We start from the raw sequence: 19,559 nt of genomic DNA, 5'->3' as shown, positions 1-19,559 counted from the left end.
CACCATGTGGTATATAATGTATAGTAACTGTATAACCCTGATAACACAGCAGCTGAATATGTGATATATAAGTTACTGTACAGTATAGCAGCATGTGCTATATAATGTATAGTAACTGTATAACCCTGATAATACTGCAGCAGCTGGATATGTGATATATAAGTTACTATACAGTATAGCAGCATGTGGTGTATAACATATAGTAACTGTATAACCCTGATAACACTGCAGCTGGATATGTGATATGTTACTGTACAGTATAGCAATCACCATGTGGTGTATAATGTATAGTAACTGTATAACCATGATAACACAGCAGCAGCTGGATATGTGATATATAAGTTACTGTACAGTATAGCAGCATGTGGTATATAATGTATAGTAACTGTATAACCCTGATAACACTGCAGCTGGATATGTGATATATAAGTTACTGTACAGTATAGCAACCAGCATGTGGTATATAATGTATAGTAACTGTATAACCCTGATAACACAGCAGCTGGATATGTGATATATAAGTTACTGTACAGTATAGCAGCATGTGGTGTATAATGTATAGTAACTGTATAACCCTGATAACACAGCAGCTGGATATGTAATATATAAGTTACTGTACAGTATAGCAGCATGTGGTATATAATGTATAGTAACTGTATAACCCTGATAACACAGCAGCTGGATATGTGATATATAAGTTACTGTACAGTATAGCAATCAGCATGTGGTGTATAATGTATGGTAACTGTATAACCCTGATAACACAGCAGCTGGATATGTGATATATAAGTTACTGTACAGTATAGCAGCATGTGGTGTATAATGTATACTAACTGTATAACCCTGATAACACAGCAGCTGGATATGTGATATATAAGTTACTGTACAGTATAGCAATCAGTATGTGATGTATAATGTATAGTAACTGCATAACCCTGATAACACAGCAGCTGGATATGTGATATATAAGTTACTGTACAGTATAGCAATTAGCATTTGGTATATAATGTATAGTAACTGTATAACCCTGATAACACAGCAGCAGCTGGATATGTGATATAAGTTACTGTACAGTATAGCAATCAGCATGTGGTATATAATGTATAGTAACTGTATAACCCTGATAACACAGCAGCTGGATATGTGATATATAAGTTACTGTACAGTATAGCAATCAGCATGTGGTGTATAATGTATAGTAACTGTATAACCCTGATAACATAGCAGCTGGATATGTGATATATAAGTAACTGTACAGTATACCAGCATGTGGTATATAATGTATAGTAACTGTATGACCCTGATAACACAGCAGCTGGATATGTGATATATAAGTTACTGTACAGTATAGCAGCATGTGGTATATAATGTATAGTAACTGTATAACCCTGATAACATAGCAGCTGGATATGTGATATATAAGTTACTGTACAGTATAGCAGCATGTGGTATATAATGTATAGTAACTGTATAACCCTGATAACACAGCAGCTGGATATGTGATATATAAGTTACTGTACAGTATAGCAGCATGTGGTATATAATGTATAGTAACTGTATAACCCTGATAACACAGCAGCTGGATATGTGATATATGTTACTGTACAGTATAGCAATCAGCATGTGGTGTATAATGTATAGTAACTGCATAAAAATGAAAAAAAAAAACAGCAAGTAAGAAACACACAGCTGTGCAGGAGGACAATGACAAACTTTTCTATACAGCAGTGTGAATGGCTGAGTGTAAGTGCAGGCAGATTATAGCAGCAGTGTGTATAGCTGAGTGTAAGTGCAGGCAGATTATAGCAGCAGTGTGTATAGCTGAGTGTCAGTGCAGGCACATTATAGCAGCAGTGTGTATAGCTGAGTGTGAGTGCAGGCACATTATAGCAGCAGTGTGTGTAGCCGAGTGTGAGTGCAGGCACATTATAGCAGCAGTGTGTATAGCTGAGTGTAAGTGCAGGCACATTATAGCAGCAGTGTGTATAGCTGAGTGTGAGTGCAGGCATATTATGGCAAGAATAGAGAGGAGGGAAACACAAGGACTGACAGAGACTGTAGGGAGCATGAAGGAATGAGTAGGGCAGATGTGGGCACAGTATAGCAGCACTCTCTGTCCGGGGAGAGAGGGGTTACAGCTATGAAGGGATTACCTCCACAGTCCTGTCCCCTGATGTAAGCCCCAGCCTGAAGTGGACCTGCTATGATTTGGAAGGTGAGGGAGACTTCCTGGGTCAGGGTACAGGGCTGTAGACCCCGCTATGCAGACCATGTCCGTCCTCCACTCCCCCTCCCTCCCAGTACAGGGAGCTCTTACACCAAAGCAATGCTCTTACACCAAGTCACTATTCTGAAAAACTGATCAGTGTGTAGGGGCTGTGGTCTAGAGGTAACTCACCTGTCTAGTGACCTGCCAGTTAGTAATTTGCAACCAAAACCAGGAGTGGATTGAAAACACAGCCGTGAAAACTGAATAGATGGCTGTCATTTAATGGCAAATAATTACTGTTATTTTAACCCCTTAACGACCATGGGTGTACATTTACCCCCCCACTGCCTGTGCCCTAACGTAGGAGGGGCATATGGAGCGGCTACGGGGCTATGGAGCGGGTTCACGAGTTGAGCTATCTGCAGCCAGGCCCTCACCCGCCGCCCGCCATTAACCCCTTAAATGCTGCTGTGTTTAAGTATAGAGGACAGTAGCATCTCCAGTCACTTAGCTATCGGGACCCCCGCAGCGTCTCTTACCTTCCTCCGTGCAGTCAGGTCTTCACTTTTCTGATCAAAAGTGATCAATACGTCTGATCTAAAAAAAAATGTTACTAATAAAAACTAGAGATCATGATGCAAACAATTACACCCCATACGACCCCGTAGGTGCAAAAATAAATGCGCTATAGGAGTCACAAAAAATACACATAAAAAAAAATAAAAAGTTTTACTGCTAATGAAAATAGTCAAACGTTAGAAAACCTCGTAAACCTGCATATCGCCGTGTTCAGACCGACCTATAGAATAAAGAAAAAATGTCAGTCTTACTGTGAAGTGCATTACATAAACATGGAAGCCCCCCAAAATTTGCACATTTTTTGACCCAAGTTCACCCCATTCCGTCATTCATTTTATGGCAGATTGAAAGACGCCATTACACAGTACACCTGCTCCCGAAAATAACAAGACCGGGCCCTGTAGGTGGAAAAATGAAAGAGTTATGGGTCTTAGAAGGCGAGGAGGAAAAAACAAAAACGCCAAAGTGACAATTGGCCCAGTCCTTAAGGGGTGCCGCGGGATCCCGGTGGGAAATGTGCGCTGTCACTTTAAGCATCCCAAGAAACTGCGGAAGCGCAGCTTCTCAGGATGCACAGATCACTTTGATGTTCCGCCCGCACTGTGAGCACTGTGAGTGGGCGGAACATTAAAGTGAGCATAATGTAGGAGCAGGAAGTGTCAGCGTCCTGATCCTACATTCCCTCCCATAGGCTGCCGGCGCTTCATGCCAGCAGCCTATGGGAGGCCGGGACGTGACCTCTCCGGCAGGCGTGATCATGTAACGTCATCACGCCTGCCGGAAGTCCCGTCCCTGCGGCTCGCAAGATGGAGCCAGAAGAGGAGGAGCTGCTGCCTGCAGCCACACAGCGCCGATTAGGTGAGTAGGATGTTCGTTTTTTTTAGGGGCAGAGCAGGGGGCATTATTAGTATATGGGGGCACCTCTGGGGGCATTATTAGTATATGGGGGCACCTCTGGGGGCATTATTAGCTCATGGGGGCACCTCTGGGGGCATTATTAGTATATGGGGGCACCTCTGGGGGCATTATTAGTTCAAGGGGGCACCTCTGGGGGCATTATTAGTATATGGGGGCACCTCTGGGGGCATTATTAGCTCATGGGGGCACCTCTGGGGGCATTATTAGTATATGGGGGCACCTCTGGGGGCATTATTAGTTCAAGGGGGCACCTCTGGGGGTATTATTAGTATATGGGGGCACCTCTGGGGGCATTATTAGTATATGGGGGCACCTCTGGGGGCATTATTAGTTCATGGGGGCACCTCTGGGGGCATTATTAGTATATGGGGGCACATCTGGGGGCATTATTAGTTCAAGGGGGCACCTCTGGGGGCATTATTAGTTCATGGGGGCACCTCTGGGGGCATTATTAGTATATGGGGGCATCTCTGGGGGCATTATTAGTTCATGGGGGCACCTCTGGGGGCATTATTAGTATATGGGGGGTACCTCTGGGGGCATTATGAGCTCATGGGGGCACCTCTGGGGGCATTATTAGTATATGTGGGAACCTCTGGGGCATTATTAGCTCATGGGGGAACCTCTGGGGGCATTAATAGCTCATGGGGGCACCTCTGGGGGCATTAATAGCTCATGGGGGCACCTCTGGGGGCATTAATAGCTCATGGGGGCACCTCTGGGGGCATTATTAGTTCATGGGGGCACCTCTGGGGGCATTATTAGCTCATGGGGGCCCCTCTGGGGGGCATTATTAGTTCATGGGGGCACCTCTGGGGGCATTATTAGTATATGGGGGCACCTCTGGGGGCATTATTAGTTCATGGGGGCACCTCTGGGGGCATTATTAGTATATGGGGGCATTAGCTTATGGGGGCACCTCTGGGGGCATTATTAGTATATGGGGGCACCTCTGGGGGCAATATTAGTTCATGGGGGCACCTCTGGGGGCATTATTAGTAAATGGGGGTACGTCTGGGGGCATTATTAGTATATGGGGGCACCTCTGGGGGCATTATTAGCTCATGGGGGCACCTCTGGGGGCATTATTAGCTCATGGGGGCACCTCTGGGGGCATTATTAGTATATGGGGGTACCTCAGGCGGCATTATTAGCTCATGAGGGCACCTCTGGGGGCATTATTAGCTCATGGGGGCAGCTCTGGGGGCATTATTAGCTCATGGGGGCACCTCTGGGGGCATTATTAGTGTATGGGGGCACCTCTGGGGGCATTATTAGTATATGGGGGCACCTCTGGGGGCATTATTAGCTCATGAGGGCACCTCTGGGGGCATTATTAGCTCATGAGGGCACCTCTGGTGGCAATATTAGTTCATGGGGGCACCTCTGGGGGCATTATTAGTATATGGGAGCACGTCTGAGGGCATTTTTAGCTCATAGGGGCACCTCTGGGGGCATTATTAGTATATGGGGGCACCTCTGGGGGCATTATTACTATATGGGGGCACCTCTGGGGGCATTATTAGTATATGGGGGCACCTCTGGGGGCATTATTAGCTCATGGGGGCACCTCTGGGGGCATTATTAGCTCATGGGGGCACAGCAGGGAATCCTACATACAGGGGGCACAGCAGGGGATCCTACAAACACGGGGCATCCCACATTCCTACTCGCTTTACTGCACATAACACCAAACAGCGCAGTTACTATGGGAGCCTACAGGGGGGAGGAAGGGAAGGAAGTTGCTAGAAATGTGCGGAGCCTAAATTGTTTGTCTCGCAGGTTCTGAAGAGATCTAACGTATCTGGAAGGAATCATCATGGAGGACTGGACTGGATGGAGAGGAAGAGGGAAAGTGACGCATCAAAGAAGACGTCACCTGTCAGTCACTGTATGACGATTTTCTTATTTTGTAGAACAATATTTAGTAGGGGTGCCCCGAGGTTGAAAAGGTTGGGAAGTACTGCTCTAGACCACAGCTCCAACGCATTTAGGCTGAGAAATTCTTTTAGACATAAACTGCCTACAGAGGACTGATCTGCAATCAGAGACATGTCTACTGGATAAACTCCACAAACTCTTCAGCTTTCATAAAATCCATAATTTTTATTTCATATTCAGCAAAAAGTGCCGACGTGTTTCAGACCACTAGGTCCTTAGTCATGGCTCATCAATGTAGTAAATCAACATAATCCAAGGAAAAGTGTAAGAGGACGAACAACGGTGACTGTGTTTACAGATTACCGATAGCCTGGGGCATAGTGCTGCTGTCAGTGTCCTGCAGCAGCACTATGCCCCAGCAGCACTGACAGCAGCACTATGCCCCAGCAGCACTGACAGCAGCACTATGTCCCAGCAGCACTATGCCCCAGCAGCACTGACAGCAGCACTATGCCCCAGCAGCACTGACAGCAGCACTATGCCCCAGCAGCACTGACAGCAGCACTATGCCCAAGCAGCACTGACAGCAGCACTATGCCCCAGCAGCACTGACAGCAGCACTATGCCCCAGCAGCACTGACAGCAGCACTATGTCCCAGCAGCACTATGCCCCAGCAGCACTGACAGCAGCACTATGCCCCAGCAGCACTGACAGCAGCACTATGTCCCAGCAGCACTATGCCCCAGCAGCACTGACAGCAGCACTATGCCCCAGCAGCACTGACAGCAGCACTATGCCCCAGCAGCACTGACAGCAGCACTATGTCCCAGCAGCACTATGCCCCAGCAGCACTGACAGCAGCACTATGCCCCAGCAGCACTGACAGCAGCACTATGCCCCAGCAGCACTGACAGCAGCACTATGCCCAAGCAGCACTGACAGCAGCACTATGCCCCAGCAGCACTGACAGCAGCACTATGCCCCAGCAGCACTGACAGCAGCACTATGCCCCAGCAGCACTGACAGCAGCACTATGTCCCAGCAGCACTATGCCCCAGCAGCACTGACAGCAGCACTATGCCCCAGCAGCACTGACAGCAGCACTATGCCCCAGCAGCACTGACAGCAGCACTATGCCCCAGCAGCACTGACAGCAGCACTATGCCCCAGCAGCACTGACAGCAGCACTATGCCCCAGCAGCACTGACAGCAGCACTATGCCCCAGCAGCACTGACAGCAGCACTATGCCCCAGCAGCACTGACAGCAGCACTATGCCCCAGCAGCACTATGCCCCAGCAGCACTGACAGCAGCACTATGCCCCAGCAGCACTGACAGCAGCACTATGCCCCAGCAGCACTGACAGCAGCACTATGCCCCAGCAGCACTGACAGCAGCACTATGCCCCAGCCACACCACCGGGAGGATATCGGTAATCTGTAAACACAGTCACCGTTGTTCGTCCTCTTACACTTTTCCTTGGATTATGTTGATTTACTACATTATGAGCCATGACTTAGGACCTAGTGAATTTTTTGATGAATATGAAATAAAAATTATGGATTTTATGAAAGCTGAAGAGTTTGTGGAGTTTATCCAGTAGAACTCTTAACCCTTTAAGTCCAAAGAAGTCTCTTTGTGCTGACTTATTTATGGTGGAATTGAGTTAATTGAGATGGAGGTGCTGACCACAATTTAATGGTTTATTTATTAATCAGAGATACTGGCTGACAGCTGAGCGAGCAAGAGGCCGGGCAACAGAGACACTGACTGACAGCTGAGCGAGCAAGAGGCAGGGCAGCAGAGACACTGACTGACAGCTGAGCGAGCAGGAGGCCGGGCAGCAGAGACACTGTCTGACAGCTGAGCGAGCAGGAGGCCGGGCAGCAGAGACACTGGCTTACAGCTGAGCGAGCAGGAGGCCGGGCAGCAGAGACACTGACTGACAGCTGAGGGAGCAGGAGGCCGGGCAGCAGAGACACTGACTGACAGCTGAGCGAGCAGGAGGCCGGGCAGCAGAGACACTGACTGACAGCTGAGCGAGCAGGAGGCCGGGCAGCAGAGACACTAACAGCTGAGCGAGCAGGAGGCCGGGCAGCAGAGACACTGACTGACAGCTGAGCGAGCAGGAGGCCGAGCAGCAGAGACACTGGCTGACAGCTGAGCGAGCAGGAGGCCGGGAAGCAGAGACACTGACTGACAGCTGAGCGAGCAGGAGGCTGGGCAGCATTGATTATTCATGAAGAAGAGGGAGGAGGAAGGAGCGGTGAGGCGGCACAAACACTGATCCACAACTCCTCATTGACTCTTCATTACAGCAGGAGACCTGAGATTGTGTATAATCCACTGCACAGAAAATTACCAAAATGCACTATGCTGACTAGGGGATGACCAGCTACAGCACACTGTCACCGCCTCAGGTACAGCTACAGCACACTGTCACCACCTCAGGTACAGCTACAGCATACTGTCACCACCTCAGGTACAGCTACAGCATACTGTCACCACCTCAGGTACAGCTACAGCACACTGTCACCACCTCAGGTACAGCTACAGCACACTGTCAGCATGTCACCACCTCAGGTACAGATACAGCACACTGTCAGCATGTCACCACCTCAGGTAAAGATACAGCACACTGTCAGCACGTCACCACCTCAGGTAAAGATACAGCACACTGTCAGCATGTCACCACCTCAGGTACAGATACAGCACACTGTCAGCACGTCACCACCTCAGGTAAGGCCCAGGAGCTGACAGATCCCCTTTAGAGGCACAGTGCCTTAACTATCCCCATCTGTTCCTATGGCTTAGAGTTATATAGGGAGACTTCTACCACATGACTTAGTCCTACAGCACCATCTACTGATGACCAGGATGGAGAGGCCACTGAATGTCTTATTTTAGTGAATGTCTCACCTTTGCCAAACCCCCGTGACATACGGTATCAAGCCCCTCAAGCTACAGATCATAACCCTGCACTGCCAGGACATCGTCTTCTATGTATAACCAGTTGCGGTGGGTCCTTATACTCTTGGCCTGGCCTGGTTCTGTGAGCACGCACCGGTAATCGATTAGCAGTCTGGCGACATCCTACACCTAGGATCACACTGCCAGATTTCTTGAAGGGTTCTACCACCACACGACTGCCTGATCAACCGACTGCCTGGAGCAACACCGCCTCGTGGTTGGGTCTATCCTCTCTCTCTCCCAGAGACGCCGGCTGTGTCCAAATATATAAAGGAAAATTTGGAGAGGGGGTTTATTCATAAGTCCTCGTCTCCGAACGAATAAAAGACCCCGCGATGGGCACTATGGGGGAGATTTATCAAAGGGTGTAAAATTTAGACTGGTGCAAACTGTCCACAGCAACCAATCACAGCTCCTCTTTCCTTTCACCAGAGCTATAAGCTGAGCTGTAATTGGTTGATGTGGCCAGTTTGCACCAGTCTAAATTTTACACCCTTTGATAAATCTCCCCCTATGAGTACTCGGCAATGCCTTTTGGCCTCTCCAACGCACCAGCCGTCAGGAGTTCCTTAATCTCTCGGGATCTGCTTTATACCTACGTGGCGGTCGACTTGGATGACATCTTTATCTGCTCCCCACACAGCGCCCCCGGCAGAACCGTCTCTACGCTGAGCTGGAGGAATACGTTTCTGAGAAGACGTCTCTGTCTTTCCTGGGATTCATAATATCCAACCTGGGTCTGAAGACGGACCCCGAAACAGTTTGCAGTCTGGCATTGGTGACGTCCACAGGGGCTCCGGGTATTCAGAGATTCCTGGCGACATTGGTGTCTTCCATCTTTGCCTCGATCAAGAAGGAGGTGAACGCCAAGAATTGGACGCCCCAGGCGGGGGCAGCCTTTTCGCATTAATACTGCCCGGGCCCATACACACACACGTGTATCCATTTTATCCCATATCGACGCTTACAGATGTGGTACATATTACAGCTCTATGACCCCGGCCTCACATACTACCGTCCTTTTATATGCAGCATTTATTTCATTTGGTTTGTACATTGATTATGAGCAGAAAACTTGACTGGAGACATCGGTGGGGGGAATCTATCCCTGTGCGTACTTCAAGGTGCAGGACTTCTTCCTGACGTATGCCCTGCTCGCCTGATGAGTAAAGACTCTGGAGCAGATGTAGATCTCTACGCCTGCCGTGTGTCAGGCCCAGGGCCATAGAACCATGCACGTAATAGTAAATCTGACTGTGTGCATGGGGTCAGGCTTCATTGAGGACCAGCTCACAGGTACACATACACCCAGCACATGTGGCCAGACATCTGTATTCTTAATACAAGTCTCTGTGGACCAAGTACCTTCTGTCTTCTTGACTTCTAACACATTGCTGACAGTTCCTCAGATTGCCTTAGTAATAACATTTCCCACATTCTGAACATGAATGTGGCTTCTCCTGTAAGTTTTTCCATCTCCCATCTGGGTTACAAGATGTGATTTACATTTTGCATCTGTAATGTAAAACATTTGGCTTCGACCCTGTGTGACTTTTTCCGTGTTTAGCCAGATCTGATTTACTTTTAAAATATTTCCCACATTCTGAACATGAATATGGCTTCTCTCCTGTATGAATTCTTGTATGTATAACAAGCTGTGATTTACGTGCAAAACATTTGTCACATTCTGAACATAAATACGGCTTTTCGCCTTTGTGACGTCTCTCATGGTTAGCCAGATCGGATCTGCTTTTAAAGTATTTCCCACATTGAGAACATGAATACGGTTTCTCTCCTGTATGAATTCTCTCATGTATAACAAGCTGAGATTTACGCGAGAAACATTTCTCACACTCTGAACAAGAAAATGGCTTTTCCCCTGTGTGACTTCTTTCGTGCATAACAAGCCCTGATTTTTCTGTAAAACATTTCCCACATTCTGAACAGGAGTACGGCTTCTCTCCTGTGTGAATTCTCTCATGTTTAACAAGATTTGACCTACTTGTAAAACATTTCCCACATTCTGAACATGAAAATGGTTTCTCTCCTGTATGAATTCTTTCATGTAGAACAAGCTGTGATTTATATGTAAAACATTTCCCACATTCTAAACATGAATATGGCTTCTCTCCCGTGTGACTATTTCTGTGTGTAAAAAGATCTGAGCTGTTTGTAAAGGCTTTTCCACATTCACCACACTGAAAACTATTCCCATTCTGCTCTGTCCTCGTGATAACAGTCTGGGATTTGGCACGAGACGGATCCTGACGATTGGGGAGATTATATGATAGATCTGTAGTGTGACGTCCTGGAAGTACATTAAGGATAAGAAGGTTTGCTCCTGAGGAGTGCTGCTCCGCAGCTTCAGCTTTTTTATAATTCAACAAGAACACAACGTTTCCCTCAGAGATATTACCGACATTTTCTGTTGGGGGAAAAACAAAGAGAGTGAACCAATCATATGGTAATAATCAGTCACATGACTAACTGATTTAACTGCAGGTAAGTTTAAAAGATCATGTTCCCATACAAAAAAATGTTATGCTTTTTAGAAGAATAAGTCTAAGTTTTTAGATTCCTAGAGCAGGTGAGGATCCATAGGATGCCTTATAGAGCAGTGATTTTCAACTAGTGTGCCTCAACACATGGTCGGGTGTACCGCGGGGAAAGTTCCCCAAACTATGGTGCCCCTGTGTTTTGTTCCCTGGCAATGCGCAGCAATCAGTGGCGGATTATAATGTGGGCGGTTGCGTGGTGCAGCTCCCGATCTCCGCTGATTGGAGGAGCACGTCCGGGCCCTACGGGCGGCGACCATTTCGGAGGAGGTGAGGAGGAAGGGGGGGGGAGGAGAAAACTGGGGATGGGGGAGAGCAGTATGGTGGAGAGAAGCAGGGGGAGAGAAGTTTGGTGGAGAGAAGCATGGGGGAGAGAAGTATGGTGGAGAGAAGCATGGGGGAGAAGTATGGTGGAGAGAAGCACAGGAGAGAAGCAGGGGGGAGAAGTATGGTGAAGAGAAGCACAGGATAGAAGCAGGGGGAGAAAAGCATGGAGGGGGAGAAGCACAGGAGAGAAGCAGGGGGGAGAAGTATGGTGGAGAGAAGCACAGGAGAAAAGCAAGGGGGAAAAGTATGGTGGAGAGAAGCACAGGAGGGGAGTAGGGGGGAGAAGTATGGTGGAGAGAAGCACAGGAGAGAAGCAGGGGGGAGAAGTATGGTGGAGAGAAGCACAGGAGAGAAGCACAGGGGGGAGAAGAAAACAGGCCCAGGAGTGAGTATAAATACATTTAGAATCTATATTATTAACTATATGTATAATATGTACTGTTTTAGTGTCATTTTGTGCCATTTTGGTTGGTGGTGTGCCCCAGGATTTTTTAAGTATAAAAAGTGTGCCGCGGCTGTGATAGAGAATGTGTAAGTGTGGTGTCCCACCACAGGCGGTTTTGCATCACTCCTGTGCACCTCTCAAGGAAAGATTCCTCTTTTCAGGTAAAGTGGTGATGAATGGTACTTTACAGTTTCGCCACTAGATGTCAGTGTTTTGTATTCCTATTTATTTCACAGCAGAGGACATGGGTTAATGTTTATTGTATGCCATATGTTATTCTTGACCAATAGGAGGTGCTCTCTACTTCTAACCAATCTCTACTCTTCTTTCTTATGCTCACACTCATCCCCACCACTCACAGGGAAGTTCACTTAAGCCCCTGTAGGAGGAGTTACTTGCTGGAAGGAAGTGCAAGTTAGTACTTACCCGATTCTCAGAGAGGCAAGAAGCAAAACCTACTCTTCTTGCTGTAATCAAGCCAGGGCCTGGCTAATGCCAGGACCCCTGACAAAAAAGGGCAGTCTAGTCTAGATACGAATGTGTACAGATGCAGTTACAGACAAACAGTCCATCCAGTACTTCTACTATATCTACCTATATCTACAATGCAGCGCTAAGCACTTTAAAGGGAGAAAAGTCCAGGAACAACCTAACCCTCGCCGACACGTCAAAAAAGCGTAGGGCAGTATCCTAAGTACGAGAGGAACTAGCCTGGAAAGGACAAAGCTACGGAAAGAAGTGTTACTGTAATGTAGCTATAAGGTGGAGCCCCCCTTATATCCCTGCCCCCCGTCACTATACATATATACACAGGGGGGGGGGGGGTTACTGTAATGTAGCTGTAAGGTGGAGCCCCCCTTATATCCCTGTGCCCCCCCTCACTATACTGCACTATACACATATACACAGGGGGGGGGTGTTACTGTAATGTAGCTATAAGGTGGAGCCCCCCTTATATCCCTGTGCCCCCCCTCACTACACTGCACTATACATATATACACAGGGGGGGGGTGTTACTGTAATGTAGCTGTAAGGTGGAGCCCCCCCTTATATCCCTGCCCCCCCCCCCCTCACTATACTGCACTATACATATATACACAGGGGGGGGGTGTTACTGTAATGTAGCTATAAGGTGGAGCCCCCCTTATATCCCTGTGCCCCCCCTCACTATACTGCACTATACATATATACACAGGGGGGGGTGGGGGTGTTACTGTAATGTAGCTGTAAGGTGGAGCCCCCCCTTATATCCCTGTGCCCCCCCTCACTATACTGCACTATACATATATACACAGGGGGGGAGGGGGGGTTACTGTAATGTAGCTGTAAGGTGGAGCCCCCCCTTATATCCCTGTGCCCCCCCCCTCACTATACTGCACTATACATATATACACAGGGGGGGGGGGGGAGTGTTACTGTAATGTAGCTGTAAGGTGGAGCCCCCCCTTATATCCCTGCCCCCCCCTCACTATACTGCACTATACATATATACACAGGGGGGGGGTGTTACTGTAATGTAGCTGTAAGGTGGAGCCCCCCCTTATATCCCTGTGAGCCCCCTCACTATACTGCACTATACATATATACACAGGGGGGGGGGTGTTACTGTAATGTAGCTGTAAGGTGGAGCCCCCCCTTATATCCCTGCCCCCCCCTCACTATACTGCACTATACATATATACACAGGGGGGGGGGTTACTGTAATGTAGCTGTAAGGTGGAGCCCCCCCTTATATCCCTGTGCCCCCCCTCACTATACTGCACTATACATATATACACAGGGGGGGGTTACTGTAATGTAGCTGTAAGGTGGAGCCCCCCCTTATATCCCTGTGACCCCCCCTCACTAAACTGCACTATACATATATACACAGGGGGGGGGTTACTGTAATGTAGCTGTAAGGTGGAGCCCCCCCTTATAACCCAGCCCCCCCTCACTATACTGCACTATACATATATACACAGGGGGGGGGGGGGTGTTACTGTAATGTAGCTGTAAGGTGGAGCCCCCCCTTATATCCCTGCCCCCCTCTCACTATACTGCACTATACATATATACACGGAGGGGGGGGGGGGAGTGTTACTATAACGTAGCTGTAAGGTGGAGCCCCCCCTTATATCCCTGTGCCCCCCCTCACTATACTGCACTATACATATATACACGGGGGGGGGGGGGGGGGGTGTTACTGTAATGTAGCTGTAAGGTGGAGCCCCCCCTTATATCCCTGCCCCCCCCTCACTATACTGCACTATACATATATACACAGGGGGGGGGTGTTACTGTAATGTAGCTGTAAGGTGGAGCCCCCCCTTATATCCCTGCCCCCCCCTCACTATACTGCACTATACATATATACACAGGGGGGGGGGTCTTACTGTAATGTAGCTGTAAGGTGGAGCACCCCCTTATATCCCTGTGACCCCCCCCCCCCTCACTATACTGCACTATACATATATACACCGGGGGGGGGGGGGGTTACTGTAATGTAGCTGTAAGGTGGAGCCCCACCTTATATCCCTGTGCCCCCCCTCACTATACTGCACTATACATATATACACAGGGGGGGGGGGGGGTGTTACTGTAATGTAGCTGTAAGGTGGAGCCCCCCCTTATATCCCTGCCCCCCTCTCACTATACTGCACTATACATATATACACGGGGGGGGGGGGGGGAGTGTTACTATAACGTAGCTGTAAGGTGGAGCCCCCCCTTATATCCCTGTGCCCCCCCTCACTATACTGCACTATACATATATACACGGGGGGGGGGGGGGGGGGGGGGTGTTACTGTAATGTAGCTGTAAGGTGGAGCCCCCCCTTATATCCCTGCCCCCCCCTCACTATACTGCACTATACATATATACACAGGGGGGGGGTGTTACTGTAATGTAGCTGTAAGGTGGAGCCCCCCCTTATATCCCTGCCCCCCCCTCACTATACTGCACTATACATATATACACAGGGGGGGGGGGTGTTACTGTAATGTAGCTGTAAGGTGGAGCACCCCCTTATATCCCTGTGACCCCCCCCCCCCCTCACTATACTGCACTATACATATATACACCGGGGGGGGGGGGGTTACTGTAATGTAGCTGTAAGGTGGAGCCCCACCTTATATCCCTGTGCCCCCCCTCACTATACTGCACTATACATATATACACAGGGGGGGGTGTTACTGTAATGTAGCTATAAGGTGGAGCCCCCCCTTATATCCCTGCCCCCCCCCTCACTATACTGCACTATACATATATACACAGGAGGGGGGGGTTACTGTAATGTAGCTGTAAGGTGGAGCCCCCCCTTATATCCCTGTGCCCCCCCCCTCACTATACTGCACTATACATATATACACAGGGGGGGGTGTTACTGTAATGTAGCTGTAAGGTGGAGCCCCCCCTTATATCCCTGTGCCCCCCCCCTCACTATACTGCACTATACATATATACACAGGGGGGGGGGGGTGTTACTGTAATGTAGCTATAAGGTGGAGCCCCCCCTTATATCCCTGCCCCCCCCTCACTATACTGCACTATACATATATACACAGGGGGGGGGGGTGTTACTGTAATGTAGCTATAAGGTGGAGCCCCCCTTATATCCCTGCCCCCCCCTCACTATACTGCACTATACATATATACACAGGGGGGGTGTTACTGTAATGTAGCTGTAAGGTGGAGCCCCCCCTTATATCCCTGCCCCCCCCCTCACTATACTGCACTATACATATATACACAGGGGGGGGGGTTACTGTAATGTAGCTGTAAGGTGGAGCCCCCCCTTATATCCCTGCCCCCCCTCACTATACTGCACTATACATATATACACAGGGGGGGGGGTGTTACTGTAATGTAGCTGTAAGGTGGAGCCCCCCCTTATATCCCTGCCCCCCCTCACTATACTGCACTATACATATATACACAGGGGGGGGGGTGTTACTGTAATGTAGCTGTAAGGTGGAGCCCCCCCTTATATCCCTGCCCCCCCCTCACTATACTGCACTGTACATATATACACAGGGGGGGGGCTACTGTAATGTAGCTGTAAGGTGGAGCCCCCCCTTATATCCCTGTGCCCCCCCCCCTCACTATACATATATACACAGGGGGGGGGGGGGGTTACTGGAATGTAGCTGTAAGGTAGAGCCCCCCCCTTATATCCCTGCCCCCCCCCTCACTATACTGCACTATACATATATACACAGGGGGGTGTTACTGTAATGTAGCTGTAAGGTGGAGCCCCCCCTTATATCCCTGTGACCCCCCCCCCTCACTATACTGCACTATACATATATACACAGGGGGGGGGGGGGGTTACTGTAATGTAGCTGTAAGGTGGAGCCCCCCCTTATATCCCTGCCCCCCCTCACTATACTGCACTATACATATATACAAAGGGGGGGGGGGTGTTACTGTAATGTAGCTGTAAGGTGGAGCCCCCCCTTATATCCCTGTGCCCCCCCTCACTATACTGCACTATACATATATACACGGGGGGGGGGGGGGGTTACTGTAATGTAGCTGTAAGGTGGAGCCCCCCCTTATATCCCTGCCCCCCCCCCTCACTATACTGCACTATACATATATACACATGGGGGGGGGGGGGGGTTACTGTAATGTAGCTGTAAGGTGGAGCCCCCCCTTATATCCCTGCCCCCCCCTCACTATACTGCACTATACATATATACACAGGGGGGGGGGTGTTACTGTAATGTAGCTGTAAGGTGGAGCCCCCCCTTATATCCCTGTGCCCCCCCCCCCCCTCACTATACTGCACTATACATATATACACGGGGGGGGGGGGGGGAGTGTTACTGTAAAGTAGCTGTAAGGTGGAGTCCCCCTTTATATCCCTGTGCCCCCCCCCTCACTATACATATATACACGGGGGGGGGGGGAGTGTTACTGTAATGTAGCTGTAAGGTGGAGCCCCCCCTTATATCCCTGTGTACCTCCCTTCTCCCATACCTGGTATAGCAGCTGCCGGCGTCTCCTCCTCCTTCACCTCACTCATACACGGGGGATCGCCCCTCATCCTCTCTTCTTCTGCTTCATCCTCCACTTTAATATTAGTCACCTGATCTCCCCCCTGATGGGACATATAGAACAATTCAGTACAATCCAGCAGACAGGAGGGAAAATCTAACACATCAACATAAGAAACCAGCAACATGTATCTATCAGCCTCATCACATCTATGAGTGCAGGAGCAACAACCACCAGCACCGGGGGGCGCTATAGAGATATAGTGCTATAGCATCAGCCTCATCTACCTGCTGATTGTCTGCTGGGACATTTCTCTCTGGACAGTCCTGGGAATACAGAGGACGGGGACACCTCTCTGGTGGATTCCTGTCACTGCCTCCATCTGTAGGGAACACACAGGGAGCCAATCCATTATACACTGCTACATGTCATCAGGTGGAGGAGGATGGGAGGAGGATGGGGGGGAGGAAGATGGGAGGAAGATGGGAGGAGGAGGATAGGGGGGGGAGGAGGAGGATAGGATGAGGATGGGAGGAGGAGGATGGGGGGGGGGGAGGAGGAGGATGGGGGGAGGATGGGAGGAGGAGGATGGGAGGAGGAGGATGGGGGGAGGATGGGAGGAGGAGGAGGATGTAGGGGCCCCTCCCCCCTGCTCTCTAGCATCAGGAAGGTCTCCTCTTACCTTGTGCTGTGAGGCCGGGCGGCTGATCCTCCATCATGAGCGGCTGCTCCCCCCGGTACAGATCCTTGTGTCCTTCTACATACTCCCACTCCTCCATGGAGAAATAGACGGCCACATCCTGACACCTTATAGGAACCTGACACACACAATGATCACACAGTCATCCCCCCCAGCCTGCTGCCTCCTGGATTACTCTATCATCTCCCAGCATTCCCCAGTGTCACCTCTCCAGTCAGCAGCTCAGTCATCCTGTGGGTGAGTTCTAGGATCTTCTGCTCATGTATCAGTGATGGAGGCTCCGTGATGGGGCCCCGGGCCCTGCTCCGCCCTCCTGACTCCTGGGGGAAGGCCACACCCTCCCCCCATGTCTTCTTCACTATGGTGTAATCCTGGGGATGGAGAGAGACAATGAGGGGACTGAGCCCAGTATTCCTGCCTCCTCCTCACTACAAAGAGGAGATTGTCCCCCTGTATAGAGCTCTAGTGAGGAGGAGGAGGAGGAGGAGACACATCTGGACTACTGGGGTCAGTGCTGGAGACCACCGCACCTACAGAGAGGAGACCAGATCCAGAACATAGAGCGGGGGAGGGAGGGGGCCAAAGAGCCCAGACAACAATGGTGGAAATCTAGAGAAGTTACCTCTCCGGTCAGCAGGCGGATGATCTCCAAGGTGACGTGTAATATTCTCTTACTGATCTCATTCCTGTCCTTCTCCATCCTTGGGGGGTCATTCAGGAGAAGGAGCGTCTGGAGGAGAAGAGGAGACAACTGGAGCACAAGAAGGGTCTAGTCCAGCCGGGGCCTTTGTGTCACAGCCAGGGACCCCAAACCATACAGGGGCCACAGCAAATTTAACATCCCTCCTCCTGTAAGCTTACCTTACTGCTGGGGTCACACTGATAGTAACACAATGTAACACCCCTCCTCCTGTAAGCTTACCTTACTGCTGGGGGGGTCACACACTGATAGTAACACAATGTAACATCCCTCCTCCTGTAAGCTTACCTTACTGCTGGGGTCACACACTGATAGTAACACAATGTAACATCCCTCCTCCTGTAAGCTTACCTTACTGCTGGGGTCACACACTGATAGTAACACAATGTAACACCCCTCCTCCTGTAAGCTTACCTTACTGCTGGGGTCACACTGATAGTAACACAATGTAACACCCCTCCTCCTGTAAGCTTACCTTACTGCTGGGGTCACACACTGATAGTAACACAATGTAACATCCCTCCTCCTGTAAGCTTACCTTACTGCTGGGGTCACACACTGATAGTAACACAATGTAACATCCCTCCTCCTGTAAGCTTACCTTACTGCTGGGGGGGGTCACACTGATAGTAACACAATGTAACATCCCTCCTCCTGTAAGCTTACCTTACTGCTGGGGTCACACACTGATAGTAACACAATGTAACATCCCTCCTCCTGTAAGCTTACCTTACTGCTGGGGTCACACACTGAGGAGCAGAGATCTCCACACACAACACAACAGCAGTGACTGCCCGACCAGGAGCTGCTCTGTATCTGGTAGATGCTGGAGGTGTAGGACCTGTGATGATGTCACAATCATGTGACCAGTACATGTGGGGGCGGAGCTCAGGGTAGATGGATTGTGTTGCTTTTTACGTGATTCCGGTGTCCAGAATTATCTTTTAGACTATCCCCTCCTTGTGCTCCAGTTGTCTCCTCTTCTCCTCCAGGCGCTCCTCCTCCTGAATGACCCCCCAAAGATGGAGAAGGACAGGAATGAGATCAGTAAGAGAATATTACACGTCACCTTGGAGATCATCCGCCTGCTGACCGGAGAGGTAACTTCTCTAGATTTCCACCATTGTTGTCTGGGCTCTTTGGCCCCTCCCTCCCTCCCCCGCTCTATGTTCTGGATCTGGTCTCCTCTTTGTAGGTGCGGTGGTCTCCAGCACTGACCCCAGTAGTCCAGATGTGTCTCCTCCTTCTCCTCCTCACTAGAGCTCTATACAGGGGGACAATCTCCTCTTTGTA

General features: G+C 49.6%; 2 protein-coding genes across 2 annotated transcripts in view; both read right to left on the bottom strand.

The window, feature by feature from the left end:
- LOC138797143 (zinc finger protein 271-like) overlaps nucleotides 1–19,559 on the bottom strand; it is a 124,566-nt gene that overhangs the window by 81,339 nt on the left and 23,668 nt on the right. The window contains exon 2 of the mRNA XM_069976942.1: nucleotides 2,749–2,806. The gene's annotated coding sequence lies outside the window, so the exon portion shown is untranslated. The remainder of the gene's footprint in view (nucleotides 1–2,748; nucleotides 2,807–19,559) is intronic.
- Nucleotides 9,974–19,098, bottom strand: LOC138797129 (oocyte zinc finger protein XlCOF8.4-like). The gene is made up of 8 exons (XM_069976927.1): nucleotides 18,996–19,098; nucleotides 18,189–18,296; nucleotides 17,773–17,937; nucleotides 17,549–17,684; nucleotides 17,160–17,248; nucleotides 12,584–12,596; nucleotides 10,141–10,983; nucleotides 9,974–10,041 (listed from the first exon to the last, which is right to left on the bottom strand). The coding sequence occupies exons 2-8, from the start codon at nucleotides 18,264–18,266 to the stop codon at nucleotides 9,974–9,976; spliced, it is 1,392 nt and encodes a 463-aa protein (XP_069833028.1). The 5' UTR covers nucleotides 18,267–18,296; nucleotides 18,996–19,098.

Source organism: Dendropsophus ebraccatus, chromosome 7 (assembly GCF_027789765.1).
Source record: "Dendropsophus ebraccatus isolate aDenEbr1 chromosome 7, aDenEbr1.pat, whole genome shotgun sequence".
NCBI classification, from domain to species: Eukaryota; Metazoa; Chordata; class Amphibia; order Anura; family Hylidae; genus Dendropsophus; species Dendropsophus ebraccatus.
This window is presented reverse-complemented; position numbering and strand designations above follow the sequence as displayed.